At 42.2% G+C, this 16,507-nt stretch overlaps 1 protein-coding gene across 1 annotated transcript; it reads right to left on the bottom strand.

The window, feature by feature from the left end:
- Positions 1-12,773: 12,773 nt before the first annotated feature.
- GPR15 (G protein-coupled receptor 15) lies at positions 12,774-13,787 on the bottom strand (the record flags this gene model as incomplete). Its single annotated transcript, XM_081327725.1, has 1 exon — positions 12,774-13,787. One exon carries the CDS (start codon positions 13,785-13,787, stop codon positions 12,774-12,776), a length of 1,014 nt encoding a protein of 337 aa, XP_081183851.1.
- Between the last annotated feature and the right edge of the window lie 2,720 nt (positions 13,788-16,507).

Genomic DNA, 16,507 nt, shown 5'->3' with positions numbered 1-16,507 from the left:
GTAAAGATGTTTTTCATCTTTTCCCAACACTAACCTTGCTATTTTACCAGCTTGTAGCACTTTGGTAGTGATCATGGCAAGATGTAATAGGAGAATGGGATGTCCCCACTTCCCACTCACTCCTATTTCTGCAATATTATAACCACCTGTTCCCTATCACCAAGGTCTCCCACCATCCCTTGCAATTTGGTTTCTGCTTTTATAGTAACAGCTACAGGCTGGAGGAAAAGTGGCAGCCACAACAGGAAGATTGCTGCTACTATTACCTGCTTAGGAGCAATAATGGACTTAACTATTGCTGTTGATCTTCTTTTAACCTGGTTGTTGCTACACTTCCATATTTCAGAGTCCTTTCCTTCTTTAGATTCCAATGTGCTGCTCACAACAGCCCAAGAAGAAATAGATCAATGTAAATTAGCACATCTGGAAGACACTAGAGTCTAGACAGTGGAAGTTTATTGGGCGGGGTAGTTTTAGAATATTTTTCAAACTCTCTAACATAAGTATCTCTTTATGGCAGGAAGTTCCTGATAAGAGAAACAGCTAAGCTCAATATACTGGCTGAACAACTGGGAGAAAAATTATCTGGATTATGGAAAGAATTGAAAGAATCAGCACAGTGATAACACCTGCATGAATCTGTGAAATACATCCTTGTGTTTTGCACATACAATGGATCTTTAAAAAATCAGTACTACAAAGGGAAATCTTTGTGAAGGACATTGGGGAAAAAAATTAGCTGCACTCAGTAAGAATAAATTATAAAGGTTCTTTTTTCATAACAAATATTATTTGCTTCTGCTATTGGAAATAATCATTACAAACCATTTATCTCATTTCATTAACATTTGATTCCTGTTTTTGTTTGTTGGTTGGTGTGCTTGCCCATCTTGCCATCAGTTATGGCAAACATTTCATACATTTGAATGACTGTGATTAATGAAAGCTTATCCGTGGCCATGGTCATACTAGACAAATCTGTCAGCTTTGAGAAGTTATTAATCTTTTGTTGACCTTGCTACAAATGAGCAAACGGCTAAGCCTCAGGAAATGTACAAAAAAAAAAAGGCAGTCCCTAGTTCCTAGTTAGATTCTGTCAGGCAAGAAGTCAGGGTATAAGTGAGCTGGAAACACAGCTTAATGTACATGTTTCTCATGCTAAACAATTAGGAAATTCCTGCCCGGATTTCATCCTGTATCCCAGCTTTGGCAATAGGACTGTTCAGATGTACCTTACCAGGACCCCCAATTTGTCAATTCTTCCTGTCCTTGACAAAGCAAGCACCCAACTAGCCAAGGGCAGGTTGTTAAAGCCATATCATTTCCTTTTATAGACTTTGTATGAATCTACCTTTGTTGACTCCTCGTTGTACTTTTCATATCACTCAGTGAACCACAAGGAAAAGAACACATTATTTTACTTGTCTTGTCGCTTAGGCCAGAAGGAGAAACTGGCAATTCTTGTCAACATTATTTCAGAAAGACTAAACCATCATTTCACAAGTGAAGTTGTAAAAAAAGGTCAAGCCATTCACCAGTCCATTGATGAACCTGTTTTTTTTTAAAAAAAAACTCCAGTATTTCATGGGTCCATTGGGAGAAGATTCTTTCACAAAGGGGCAGACACTCCATAAACAGTCATAGAGGGTAACTTCCAAAGGTCAAAAGAATCAGAGAGATTCTTGCCACTGCACACAGTAGACTTTTGGAGCAGATGTGTTTGAAATAAAGTACAGTGAGCAAGCCACACAGTGCCACTTATGCCAGAAGTAGTCAGAAAGCAATTTCCCAAAGATGCTTTTTCACAAGACAACTGGACTTTTTTTTGTTTTTCTTTGAAGATGTTTCATTTCTCATCCAAAAAGCTTCTTCAGCTCTGACTGAATGGTGGGGAATGGAAGGATTTATACTCCTTGCAGACCGCTGGTCATTTGCCAAGAAAGCTCCACACCCATTTGCACTTCTCAGGTGTCCCTGATGATACATATAAACCTCCAGGTAGCCTCAACAATTCTCTAAAAGAATGCAAATGACCAGCTGTCGGCAAGGAGTATAAATCCTTCCATTCCCCACCATCCAGTCAGAGCTGAAGAAGCTTCTTGGATGAAAAGAAAAAGAAAAACAAAGTCCATTTGCCTCATGAAAAAGCATCTTTGGGACAACTATGACCTGGATGACTGAGAATCTCCATAGACATTCAGAAAGCAATACTTTGGGTGCAGAGCAAGAAAAGACCAGAAGTTACTTCACAATAGACCAGGCAATTGGGCCTTATATTGTACTTGATGGTCTTTGAGAAAAAGCTAATGGGCTATCTTTTTGTGAGGCAGAAAGGACATGAACCAGAGTAAGAGATAAAGAAGGAACAAGAAAAAATTTAATTGACATCTCTCTGTCCCTTGTGCTCAGTAGGTTGGAACATGCAGAAAGGTCACTAATTCAAAACACACTTTCACAAGTTTATTTATATTCTGCCCTTCATTTAGAGATTGCTTCATTGATTAAATGTCTTTTAAAGTATATTTAATACCTGTTGTTTATTATATACAGTAAGTTCTTTTTTGCAGTAAAATAACCATTGCATCTAATGTGAAAAACAAGCCTTTAATTCATATATACTCCATATATTTTAGTTAGAATTTTAGTCATTACTTAGACAAGACATATTTTCCCCATATCAGTATGTATTAATGGGCTGAATCCATTGGAGTAACATGGAATGCCCTAATTGGTTTATGACAAGAATAGAAAAACCATATTCTTTCAAATTCAGATTAGAGACTGCCCACATATTAAGGCAAATCAGAAAAACTGATTCTAGAAGATTTGTGATACCAAGTCATCACAGTAATATAAACACAGCTGCCCTTGAACTGTGTCTTTCTAAATGCTGTTAATTCAGCAATTGTAAAATATAATTAAATCCTTTAGGGTAATATACAGTCACTGATATATCTATATAACAAAAACTAAAAATTATGCTTCCTTGCAGAAATACTTTACAGGGATATAAAAGAGAGTCATTTCACAGGCTGCCTGGTGAGCGTTACATGCATAGCCTAGGAATCAGGAGTAGGCAACCTTGGCTCTTTTATGACTCGTGGACTTCAACTCCCAGAATTCCTGACCCGGCATATCTGGCTCAGGAATTCTGGGAGTTGAAGTCCATGAGTCATAAAGGAGCCAAGGTTGCCTACCCCTGACCTAGCTTATCTGTCTCTCTTTAATTTTATTTATTTTTATTTCACCTTTTATTTTTATAAATAAATCAAGGTGGCAAACATACCCAATCCTCCTCCTATTTTTTTCACAATTCTGTGAGGTAGGTTGGGCTGAGATAGAGTGATTGCTCCAACGTCACCCAGCTGGTTTTCATGCCCAAGGCAAGATTTAACAGGAACTTAATGTTTTTCTGGTTTTTAGTCTGGTGTCTTAATCACTAAACCAAACTGTCTTTCATTACCTTCTTCAGAATTGCAAAACCATTACAACATCCCCAAAAGATTGCTCTGAAGAAACTATTTTCTTGATGAAAATTCTAAAACCAGGTTTTATAGCAGTTTGTCAGCAGTGTCTCTTTCTGCAGAGGCCATGGCTCAGAAGCCTCGATGTTGGAAGTTGCTCTTGATTTGGATTGATGCTCCAATTTTGTAAAAAGGGTTGTGGAATAATTCAGTTTCTCTTTTGGATCTGAAGTTGCATTCTTCAAAGTCATGGGACTTCATTTTTCAAAAATTCACAGGATGTTGAAAGTCAAAATCAATTGCAGCCTCTGTCCAGACATCTCAGAACTTATATCCAAAGACCCCTTTACTAAGTGACTTATAACTGACCTCCTTGAGGAGACTATGCTCTACAGTTGTGAAAGTAGGCCTCTTCTCAGTTGCAGACCAATAGTTACCTCTACATGCACGAGTTTAATGGCTTTTATTTTTATCTGGCAAACTGTTTTTCTTAACAGGATTAGTAACAAGCATATACCTATGTAGTAGGGGACTTGTGGCCTGGTGGTATGGTGGAATCTGGTGCTGAGCTACCAGAGGGGGAAATAAACAGAAACCTTGAATCATTGCTATGCAAGAAGTAGCCCAAGAGGGATCCTCCCTAATTTCTTTTCAGCATTTATCAGATAGTTATGCAGTGTATACTTTAGTCTGATGAGCTTTTGTCCATGGGTGAACATGCAATAAAGAAACTGCTTGAACTGTCTCATCCTTGCTTTCCCTTGCCTGACAGGTGGAAAACGTAAGAATCCCTGGGGGAATCTCATTCTAGAAGGCAGGTGCCATGACAGAGAAGGTGCACTTCCTGGATCCTGCTAGATGGCACTGTTTGATCAAGGAGACAAAACATGCACTAATTCTGACAGCACTTACTTGCCAGGTAGAAACCATGTGGTTTGTCTGACCAAGGATCACGCGGAGACAGCAGGTTCAGCTGTTCGGTTTATTGGGGAACACCAAGGCAAAAACAGTGGGGTTACAACTCCCTTATATAGTCCACAGAATGTTGGTTCCGCCAATCACTGGACCCGCAGCTTCCCGCTTGACGGCAGGGCCAATCGTCTGCGTCGGTTCTTGACAGCGAGGGACCGCGTGTGGAGCTGTCAAAAGCTGCGCCTGCGTGTTGGCTGCCGGCAATTTGACAGCTGTCAAATTGCCGCGTGCTGAACTGTCAAACGGGAGTTTACCTCACGAACCAATTTCCAACTTGCTGTAATTCAACTATTTCATAGGTTAATAATAATTGAACACTTATGGTCAAGAAGCAACAGTGAGAACTGGACACGGAACCACTGATTGGTTCAAAATTGGGAAAGGAGTCCGGCAAGGCTGTATACTGTCGCCCTGCCTATTTAACTTATATGCAGAGCACATCATGAGAAAGGCAGGGCTAGATGAATCAAAAGTTGGAATTAAGATTGCCGGAAGAAATATCAACAACCTAAGATACGCAGATGATACCACTCTAATGGCAGAAAGTGAAGAAGAACTAAAGAGCCTCTTGTTGCAGGTGAAGAAGGAGAGTGCAAAACTTGGGTTGAAACTTAACATTAAGAAAACCAAGATCATGGCATCTGGCCCTCTCAATTCCTGGCAAATAGATGGGGAAGAAATGGAGGTAGTGACAGATTTTATTTTCCTGGGCTCCAAGATCACTGCAGATGGGGACTGTAGCCAAGAAATTAAAAGACGCTTGCTCCTGGGGAGGAAAGCCATGGCAAATCTAGACAGCACACTAAAAAGCAGAGACATCACCCTGTCAACAAAAGTGCGTATAGTCAAGGCTATGGTCTTCCCAGTTGCAACGTATGGCAGTGAAAGTTGGACCATAAGAAAGGCTGAGCGCCAAAGAATTGAGGCCTTTGAACTGTGGTGCTGGAGAAGACTCCTGCGAGTCCCTTGGACCGCAAGGCGATCAAACCGGTCAGTCCTAGAGGAGATCAATCCTGACTGCTCTTTAGAAGGCCAGATCCTGAAGCTAAAACTCAAATACTTTGGCCACCTAATAAGAAGGAAGGACTCACTGGAGAAGAGCCTAATGCTGGGAAAGATCGAGGGCAATAGAAGAAGGGGACGACAGAGAATGAGGTGGCTGGATGGAGTCACTGAAGCAGTAGGCGTGAGCTTAAATGGACTCCAGAAGATGGTAGAGGACAGGAAGGCCTGGAGGAATGTTGTCCATAGGGTCGCGATGGGTCGGACACGACTTCGCAGCTAACAACAACAAAAACAATAACAGATAATACATATCACCCCTTACCCCTCCCCTGAACTGGTGCCGTTTCTTACTCTTTGTTGTTGTGATTTGCCCCCCCACTCGAAGTCTTGTAAATATGCTGGCGGTTGTCTTTTCCGGCCGGAGCGTCTAGGGGTTCCGACGTTCTCTTCTTCCCCTTCCCCCGGTGCTGGATTGAAGAATGTGGGGATTTGACGGGTTCCCGATTGCATTTGTGGATTGGTGTGGGGTGGGGTGGGTGGAGGATTGTTTTGGGGCTGACGTGTCCGTAATTGATCTAAATGTCTGCGGATGTGTTCGTTGTGGCGGGTTTGTACAGTATAAGAAAGTGGCCCTGTTTGATCGATTATGGTACCTTGCAACCATTTAGGACCTGCTGAATAATTACGGGCCCAAACTGTTTGTCCAATTGCAAATGTTCTTGATGGGAGGGGATGTTCCGTTTCGAAGTTGCTCCTGTCCGGGTGCATTCTGTCAAGACGAGTGGTTAGTCTTCGTCCCCAACGTAGCTCCGCCGGCGATTTTCCGGTGGTGGTACATGGTGTGGAGTGTTGGGCGAGAAGGTACTGGGAGAGTCTGCGGTGCCAGTCGCCTTGAACGATTTTTCTGAGGGCGTCTTTAGTGGTTCTTACCATGACTTCAGCCATCCCGTTAGAGGAGGGGTGGAAGGGCGATGATGTTACGTGTTTAATAGAGTTGCCCCTCGTGAATATCTGGAATTCGCGGGATGTAAATTGTGGTCCATTGTCAGTGACAAGTGTGTCAGGGAGACCATGTGTCGCAAAAAACCCTCTTAGAGCTAGGATTGTATTGTGAGAGGTGGTGCTATGGATTGGGGCAATTTCTAGCCATTTTGAAAAACTATCGACTGCTATGAGAAATGTTTGACCTTGGAAGGGTCCCGCAAAATCCAGGTGGACCCTAGACCACGGGTTCTTAGTTACCTCCCACCTGTGTGGTGTGTTTTGCGGTGGGGCCGCTCTTGTTAGCTGGCAAGGGTAGCAACCCGCGACGTACTGTTCGATGTTGGAATCTAGGTCCGGCCACCACACATAGCTTCTAGCTAAGGCTTTCATTTTTACGATCCCCGGATGGCCCTCGTGCAATGTTATTAATGTCCTTTCCCTGTGCTTTTGGGGAACTACCACCCTGTTTCCCCATAGGAGGCACCCTAAATGTGCAGATAGCTCATGACGCCTAACATAGTATGGTTTGAATTCCTCTCCGGGGCATGAGTTTGGCCAACCTGCAGAGACCCATTGGTATATTCTGCTGCAAACTCTGTCCAAGGCTGTGGCAGTGGAAATGTCCTTAGCTGTCAGCGGTGTGTCAGGCAATTCTGAGATTGCCAGGATCCGCCCTGCTGGGGCAGGGTCTGGGTCAGATTCAGGCAGGGGAAGTCTGCTGAGCCCGTCAGCGTGCCCTAATTCTTTGCCCGGTTTGTGAACTAATTTGAAGGAATACGCTGATAAGAAGGTTGACCAGCGTAATGTTCTGGGTGAGAGTATTTGTGGGGTTAGCTTGTCCCACGTGAATATGCCCAGAAGGGGTTTGTGATCTGTGAATATGGTGAATGTTCTACCGTATAGGTAGTCGTGGAACTTTTTAACCCCCGCAACGATGGCAAGCGCCTCTCTATCGATTTGGGCATAATTTCTTTCTGCTTTAGTTAGGGTCCTAGAATAGAATGCTATGGGTTTTTGTTCTCCTGAGTCTGACAGATGACTTAATACTGCCCCAATGCCATAAGGTGATGCATCGCAGGCAATGCAGAGGGGGAGGTCCTCTCTGAATAGTGTTACTGTGGAACTGAGGCATAGGGCATTTTTGAGCTTTTTGAAACTGGCATCGTGTTCAGATGTCCAGAGCCACGGGCGACCCTTATCTAGGAGGCGGTGCAGAGGCTCGGCTAGGGTTGCTTTGTGTGGAAGAAATGCATGATAAAAGTTTAAAAGACCTAAGAACGCTTGCAATTCCTGCTTATTTTTTGGTGCCGGGGCAGATTTGATGGCTTTTACTTTAGCATCGGTGGGGTGTATCCCTTTGGCATCGATTTTATAACCTAAGAATTCAGTTGAAGGGACTCCAATTTGGCATTTTTGTTTATGCAATTTGAGACCAGCTGTTCTGAATCTAGTCAGAACAGCTGACAAGCGCTCTGCTAAGTTTTCTTCGTTTTCACCAGCGATTAGGACATCATCGAAATAGGGGCATACCCCAGGAATTCCTTTTAACGTTTTTTCCATTATTTCTTGAAAAATTCCTGGGGCAGCCGAAATGCCAAATTGCAAGCGTTTGACTTTAAAAGCCCCGCGGTGGGTTACTATCGTTTGCGCATCTGCGGTTTCAGGAGTTACTGGAAGCTGCAAATACGCTTGCGCCAAATCCAATTTGGCAAACATGGCGCCGGACCTGATCGACGAGAGGACGTCCTTCACTGCGGGAATCGGGTAAGCATGTGCATTTAATGCCCTATTTACTGTCGCTTTATAGTCCGCGCATATGCGGATTTGGCCATTAGGCTTAATGGGAGTAACTATAGGGGTTTCCCAGGTCCCTCCCTCGGTGGGTTCTAGGACTCCTATTTTGACGAGGCGGTCCAGCTCGTCCTCAATTTTTTGTTTGAGGGCGAACGGAACCCTTCGAGCTCGGATTCTGATGGGAGGTATGTCTGGTTTTAACTTAAGGTTGATGGGGGGGCCCGTGTAAGTACCTAGGGAACCATCAAAGACGTCTGCAAATTGTTTGCAGACGTCTTCGAGGGTTGCGGCCTGTACCCTGTTGATGCCTGTTAGTTGGATTCCCAGTACCCTGAACCAGTCTAGGCCGATTAGGTTTGACCTGTTTTCTTGTGTTACTAGGACTTTGAGGGGCCCTCGGAATTTTTTGAATTCCACTAGGATTTCTGCCTGGCCCTTCAGGGGTATTGGGGACTTCTGGTAATCTGCTAGGTTCACCTGGGGTGGTTTTAAGGGAATTTGCCTCTTGTTAATCCGGCAAATTTCCTTGAAGGTCTGCCCTGATATGAGGGTGACAGCCGAGCCTGAGTCCACCTCTAGTTCACAAGGTACCCCTTGCAGTTTGGCTTTGATTTTTACTTTAGGGGTTAACTTGAGGTTTCCCCCCCCCTCTGTTTTGTTAATAGCTAGTTCTAGGTGGTTTGGGGGTCTGAATTTACTCCTGCCTCGGGGTGTCATACCTGGGGCTGTAGTTTCCACTTCGTGTAGCTCCCCCCGGTTGCGGCTTCTGCATGCGGTTTTGATGTGCCCCATTCTTCCGCAGTTGTGGCACCGGGCGTTTCTAAATCTGCAGGAGGACCTGATGTGGTTTCCCCCACAGCTGGCGCATGTTACTCGGGGGTCCCGGTTGGAATTCTTGGGTCTTGCCGCTTCCTTGTTGTCGGTTTTTCGGCTTTGGAGTTTTTCGAAGCGGCGGTGGATTGCGTCCACATCGCTAAGATCTTCTATTTCGTCGTGGTCTCTGGGGACTGTTTCCCCGTTGGTAGTGGCCCTGGTTTGGTTTTGTTGAGCCCTGGTGTTGTCTTCCGCGTGCGTGTCTTCGTATGCCTGAATCTCTCTAGTGACTTCAGCTAGATTCAGGGCCGGTTTTGCCATTATTTTCTTTTGGAGGTGCTCATCTCGGAGGCCGATGACCAATTGGTCCCTTATCCGGTCCTCCAGGTCCGGAAAACGGCACCATCTGGCGGCCTGTCTCACCCCTGATATGAAGTCTGCTGCCGTTTCCCCGGTTTTTTGGCGACGCCTCGCGAACTGGACCCTCCAGTAGATTTCGGAGTGGGTCGGCATGTAGTGTTTGCTAAGTTTTTCTGTCAGCTCCGCGTAGGTTACCTGCGCGACCGGCTCTGGGCTACACAGACCGACGGCCACATCGTACACTGCGGTTCCGCTGAGGTACAAAAGTGCCGCCGCTTTAGCTCGGTCGTCTGTTATCTTGCTGACTAGTAGGTAACCTTCAATTTGGCCAAGGTGCGATTCCCAACGCTCGGGAAAACGAGTATCGAACTCACGAATTTGACCGAACGCTGCCATACTGTCTCGGTTCTCCTTCGGCTTGCTTGTGGTGGAAGTTACAACTTCCAGTGACTTAGCTCAGAGCCTCCAGAAGGAACCCTTCCTAAGCTCAGTGACTTCAGCTAGCAAGCCGATCCCATCCTCGTCGCCAGTGGTTTGTCTGACCAAGGATCACGCGGAGACAGCAGGTTCAGCTGTTCGGTTTATTGGGGAACACCAAGGCAAAAACAGTGGGGTTACAACTCCCTTATATAGTCCACAGAATGTTGGTTCCGCCAATCACTGGACCCGCAGCTTCCCGCTTGACGGCAGGGCCAATCGTCTGCGTCGGTTCTTGACAGCGAGGGACCGCGTGTGGAGCTGTCAAAAGCTGCGCCTGCGTGTTGGCTGCCGGCAATTTGACAGCTGTCAAATTGCCGCGTGCTGAACTGTCAAACGGGAGTTTACCTCACGAACCAATTTCCAACTTGCTGTAATTCAACTATTTCATAGGTTAATAATAATTGAACACTTATAACAATAACAGATAATACATATCACCATGGAAGATAGGTAGTCCCTCAAATAACCTGCCCTATTCCATATAGGGCTTTATGGGTGATAACCAACACCTTGAACTGCACATGAGCAATCAGTGCAGCTCACAAAGCAGAGGTATTATATAAGCATACCAAGCAAGCTTTTCACTGCTCATGCCATTGCATTTTGGACCAGTTGAAACTTCTGTTGGGTCCAAGGATAGTCTACTATAGGGATTTCCTATAGTATCTACCTGGTGGATTCAATCTGGCAGGGTTGGTCCCTTCAATGAAGCAATGCCTTCTGTCAGGACCCTGGAAGCGCAACTTCTCTGTAACATAGCCTGCTCTCTGGAATAGGTTCCCCATGAGATCCAAATGGCTCCTACCCTGCTGGTGTTTTGAAGGTATCCAAACACCTGGTTCTTCACCTAGGTTTTTGGTGAGGATGACTGTAACTCCTTTTGATCTAGGTTGCTTTCATTTGTTTCTACCCAATTGTTATTCTGCCATCTCTGCCTTCTTTTGTTTTATGTTTAATTGTCTTATTTTTATTTTTTAAATAACTTGTATTTAATTTCAAATGCCCAGAATTACTGGCATCGGGTGGAAGGTAAATATGTAAACAATATGTTTAGAGTCCAGTTCACAGTAAAATGTTGTTTAGATCATTTAATTTCTCATAGTAGAAATTAAACCCCATAAGAAATTTTGCATTTCCTCCCTGAAATTCCCATGTCCTCAAATTAGGGTCAAAACCTTTTACTCCCTCCTGATTTTTGTTTGTTGGCAAGAGGTGGTCTCCAATTAGGTCCTCCTAACTTTGGCATGTCACAGCTACAGAAAACATGGCCTCAGATGGTAGGATAAAAGAACATTTTCCCCAGCTCTACTTGGCATCATAACAATCAAGCACTTTACAGAAACAATCACTTTTCTTATGATACAAATTTTGCAAAGAGGTACAGAAACAATATGTCTGAGTTTAAAGGTATTACTCATAAATTGCCAGTAACTATTTTAGATTTTCACTTTGCTGCTTATGTCCTGATTAAACTGCAAACTGCCTCTTAGGGAAGCCAAAATGCAAGTTTTGAGGCTGGTACATCTGGGCTGCAAAAATCCAGATGATCAAAGTTATAGTTCTCTATATTTCTTTGTTGTCATTTATTGTTTGTCTAGATTTGGGCCCCCCGAATTTGTAATTCTAGGGCATCACTACGGGACATGATAAAAAGAACCCTATACCATGGAAATGTGTAAATACGTAAGTCCATATATAGAATATGCTTCGGTAGATTTCAGTTTCTGATAGCACTGAAAAAACAAAGCCATCCCTTATAAACAAATAAGAGCAGTACAAGTATATTAACCTCTTGCTACTAATAAACATGTTGTTTTGCTGTGATACATTTATTATTATAAAAATGTAACATGTTTTTTATGAGTGGGAAATTCGACTATTTAAATATATTTGAGTAAATCAATATTACTCAGTAAAATCATTTGTAGTGATAATGATAGACCAAATAACTTCTTTTGTATTTAACATTGCAACACATCTCTCAACTGCTTTCATAATGAATGATTGCCTTTGTTAAGCAACATAAAACCCTGAGTGCAGCACAATTTATGCCAGAATAATTTTCTGTTAACCCAAAGATCTGAGAAATACACTTGAAGGTAGCTGTGAGGAAGTGCCCCAATTAGTTTGTTATGCATATATTTATGAGGAAAATCAGAAAACAAGTATTTTTAGAATTACAATATCATTTAAATTGAAATAGTTTTTACACAATGGAAGAGAGATACAGATGTGCATCAGAAAAAAAGAGTATATTTTAGAAGAAGCTTAAATGGTTTAACAGATTAAATTAACAGAATTAACAGAAAAAAGGCATAATTTTTAAACTTTGCATTCTAAACTAATCTACATAGATAATAATAAGATTTTTTGCAAGCCTCCCTTAAAAGGAAATGAGTTAGGTCTAAATAAGCTTGACTGTTAAACAGCTTAAATTATTCTATAATTCCCCAGATATGGATCTAACATATTTGAGATCACGGGTGTCAAACTCACCACGTCACGTGATATGTCACGACGTATCGCGACTCTTTTTGCATTGCTGGCAATGGGGTGGCATGATGAAACTGGCCCGTGGGCCGACAGTTTGACATCCCTGTTTTAGATCATATTATTTTCAAGTACTGTTTCATGTAGTTACCTATTAACATTCAGGAATATATAATTTTTATGTATATTAGACAATCTTTTCATTAACTATCCAATTAACTTCCATGTAACTCAAAGAAATATATAATAATCAACTTAGTCATGATTCCTTCCTAATTATTTTCATTTCCTCACATTTCAACCTTCCCCTTTTTATGAGTACTTCAAAATGGTGACTCTATTTAGAATGATAACAACTTCCTTCTCTTCCCGAGAATAACCTTTTCAGGGAGAAATGGACTCTCTGAAAATCTAAGTGTCCAAGCTTGAAAAACTGCTTCCAGGTCTATTGTACTTTCTGCATGGAAGAATACTTTGTATCATGGCCCTCCTGATGCAATCATCAAAGAAGAAGTAGATGAAGGGGTTTGTGCAGCTGTTCACAAATGTGAATAGACCACCCAGTTCCATGCCCAGATAGGCAATTTTATAGTAAAGGCAGAAAGATTGCTTCAGCTCCGAGATGCTCGATATGAAAGCCAAGATCTTAAAGATGTTGAAGGGAGTCCATGAGAAAAGAAAAACAACTGCTACTATGAAGACAATTTTGATGGATTTTCTTAGTTTTTTGTCATGCTTCCCAAATTTCTGACAGTGCACATATAGTTTTTTAATTATGGAATAATGCAGTGTTAATATGCTGAACAGTGGTATAAAGAAAGCCAAAATGAGCAATATCAGTGATCCAATCCAATTGTTGGATATGGTTTCCTTGTCCACACAATAGGTATTGTTGTTGTATCTTCTCAGCTCTCTGGACTGTAGAGTAGGCAGCCCTAGCAGGCAGGATAGTATCCAAACACTGATGCAAACAAGAATAGGATAAAGCTTTGTTCTAATTTTTCTGGCCATTGAGGGGTACATGATGGTCAAGTACCGGTCACCACTCATCCAAGTCAGAAGAAAGATACTGCAGTACATGTTGACTGAGATAATATAGGAACTGCCTTTGCACAGAATAGAGCCAGATCTCCAGAGTCCTGAGGCTAGCTCCTTGTCTATCCAGAAAGGTAATGTGATAAGAAAACTAAAATCAGAAATTGCCAAGTTGACAATGAAGGTATCAGTAAGCCTCCATACACGTTGTTTGAAGATTAATACTCCTATCAGAAGACCATTGCCCAGTATCCCCACAAGAAAAATAACAGTATAAAGAACACTCACAAGAATTTCCATATCAGGCAGCTTCAGAGTCTGGCAATTTTCTTCAGGAGCATCTGGGCTAAGAGAATAGAAGTAATCATAGCTGGGAGTTGTTTCCTCCATTGCAAAAATGATTTAGCAGCTGGTTGGTGCAGGAGTAGCTAAACTCTTTATTTTTGGTGCAATAAACAGTTCTGCTCTTTCCTTCAATTTCTTCCAGATAACAAGGACTAAGCAGCCACTTAAGTGGGGAACACAGAATGTGAGGTGGTTTCCTGAACCTAGATATATTTATGTTTTTTGATTTAAAGAACTGTTGTGGTTTTTGGTTGCTTAGTAGAAGCAAAAAACAGGTGAACTTCTCAGGGGACGTTTTTTTTTTTAAAGTAACGTTTACTTGCCCAATGTTTTTTTCCATTTCCACAGCCTTTGTTGACCAAAATACTCACACTTTTGACAAAAACAAACAAGTATATATCTTTACATTTCACTCTTCCGCTAATATTAATTTCAATTCTACAGTAAGTTCCCATAGAACATTTACGGTATCACACAATGTTCAACCAGTAGCACTTTTTTTGCCTTCTGACTTGATTTACATAGACTTGTTATTTTAACATAGATTTTCTAGAAGAAACTATAATGTTATTTGTTTGTTTGATATTAAGATATAAATTACTGTTGTTTACTCTGTTTTCAAAGTCTCTCCAGGGCTGGTTTAAATGAGTTACAGCATATAAAGGAACATAGGTCTTAAAAATATTCCCCCTCACTTAAGCAGAATGACAGGTCGAAACAAGCCAGAGGCAAATGAATATAAGCAGCTATGGTGATTAGTTTTCATCTTCTTGTTCCCAAGAAAGTATCTCATATTTGCTTCAGACTGACAGAATTTTGGGACCAATGTAGACTAATGCAACTCTGTGTTAGCCTTTGGATAGATAGAGTCAATGAAGGAGTTATCTATCAGCTAATGCAGCTCTGTGTTAGCCAGTTATCCAATTAGCCAAATGGTAGATAGAACAACAGGACCATTCTTCTGAATTTCTGTTCCACAAGGAATCAAGCTTTCTCTGTTGCAGCCCCCATTCTTTAGAATACTTTACCACCCCATATCAGACTACCCTTCAGCGTCTTGTTTTAGGAAAGCCACTAAGCCTGGAATGTAAAGAAATGGCTAAAAAAAACCCTCTAGTGTAAGCAACAACCCCACCCTGGGGTGTGTTTCACCGTTTTGTAATTGATGACCTTAGTTTCTTTCTTAGAAACCCTTGTTTCATTGTTATTTGTTATTTTATTATGCTGTTTTTGTATTTTAACTCTCCAATGTTTTCATTAAAATAACTACAACTGATTTTAAAAGGATTTTCTTTAAGTAAGCATGTTTAGGATTGCTGGCTTTTAAGAATTATATTTAGTGATTAAGTGCTAAGAATAAAAAACTGGTTTTATGGAAATTCTCATTCCCTGCACTGTTAATTTTTCTATAGCAGAATTATTCTTAATAACAACAGGTAAACATTTGCATAGGAATTCTATCACTCTAATTTTCAGCAGAAAATTCTGCTACTCTGTACAGTGAAAACAATACTCCCGACATATAGTGGCAAATTCAGGGAAATTTTATAGAAGAGAATATGTACAGTATATGTAACTCAGGATTGGAGTCCTTGGTGCTCTGAACTTAAATTATTTGCTTCTGTTGTCTACCAAAACAAAACAATACAGGAACAGGTTTTTTTTAATGATCATTTTGATTTAAGATTAAAAGAGAAGTTTAAAAGCACAATAGTGAACACTCTGGGCTGATTACAATGAAGGGGATATAGCAATAAAAAGATTTTGCCAGGATTTATGCCATAGTTAGATGCAAGTAATATTTTCCCTCTCCATCTGACATTACCCTGGGACGGCCTGAAATGTGTAAAATCAAAAGTTCTATTACCCATTATTTTGGAGAGAGGTTAAGTGAAGGCAGGCAGATAGGGATTAGTAGTGGGAATCGCTAATTTCTGCCAGCACAGGTAATCTTTGTTAGGGGCATTGTTGTGTGTCATGATCATGATGCAAAAACAATGTTACATATCTGCATCAGATGTCAGGATGCAAATACGTAACAGCAAGATTAATGTCCCTTTGCTCGTATCTTTCAGTTTACCTAATCTTAGTTTGTTGAGCCATACTTCATTTCATTTCATTTCATTTATTATATTTGTATACCGCCCTTCTCCCAAAGGACTCAGGGCGGTGAACAGGGCACATAAAAATACAGAGTACAAAAATTAAAAAAGAATTAAATAAGAGCCCGAGCTAAAAACAGTAGAGTAATAAAAATCCCCAATAAAAACCCCAGCACATCCCCCATCAGGCCAGGCCAGCTTGCTCAAATAGGTAGGTCTTCAGGCTGCGTTGGAAGGAGCGAAGGTCAGGTGCTATCCGGAGCTCAACCGGCAGCTGATTCCATAAAGCCGGGGCGCCCACAGAGAAGGCCCTCCCCCTGGGGGCCACCAGCCGACATTCTCTGACCGGTGGCACCTTGAGGAGGCCCTCTCTGTGGGAACGCACAGGGCGGAGGGAAGTTGACGCCGGCAGCAGGTGATTCCCGAGGTACTCCGGACCCATGCCATGTAGGGCCTTGAAAACCATTACCAAAACCTTGAACCTCACCCGGAAGACAACCGGTAACCAATGCAGCTCGCGGAGCAAAGGTGTAACATGGGAGTACCGGGAAACTCCCAAGACAACTCTCGCGGCTGCATTCTGTACCAGCTGGAGCCTCCGAGTGGTCTTCAAGGGAAGCCCCATGTAGAGAGCGTTGCAGTAGTCCAGACGAGAGGTCACGA

The sequence above is a fragment of the Vipera berus genome, assembly GCF_964194415.1.
Source record: "Vipera berus genome assembly, chromosome: 4".
Classification (NCBI taxonomy): domain Eukaryota; kingdom Metazoa; phylum Chordata; class Lepidosauria; order Squamata; family Viperidae; genus Vipera; species Vipera berus.
Note: the sequence above shows the minus strand (reverse complement) of the source record. Positions and strands in the feature narration are given on the sequence as shown.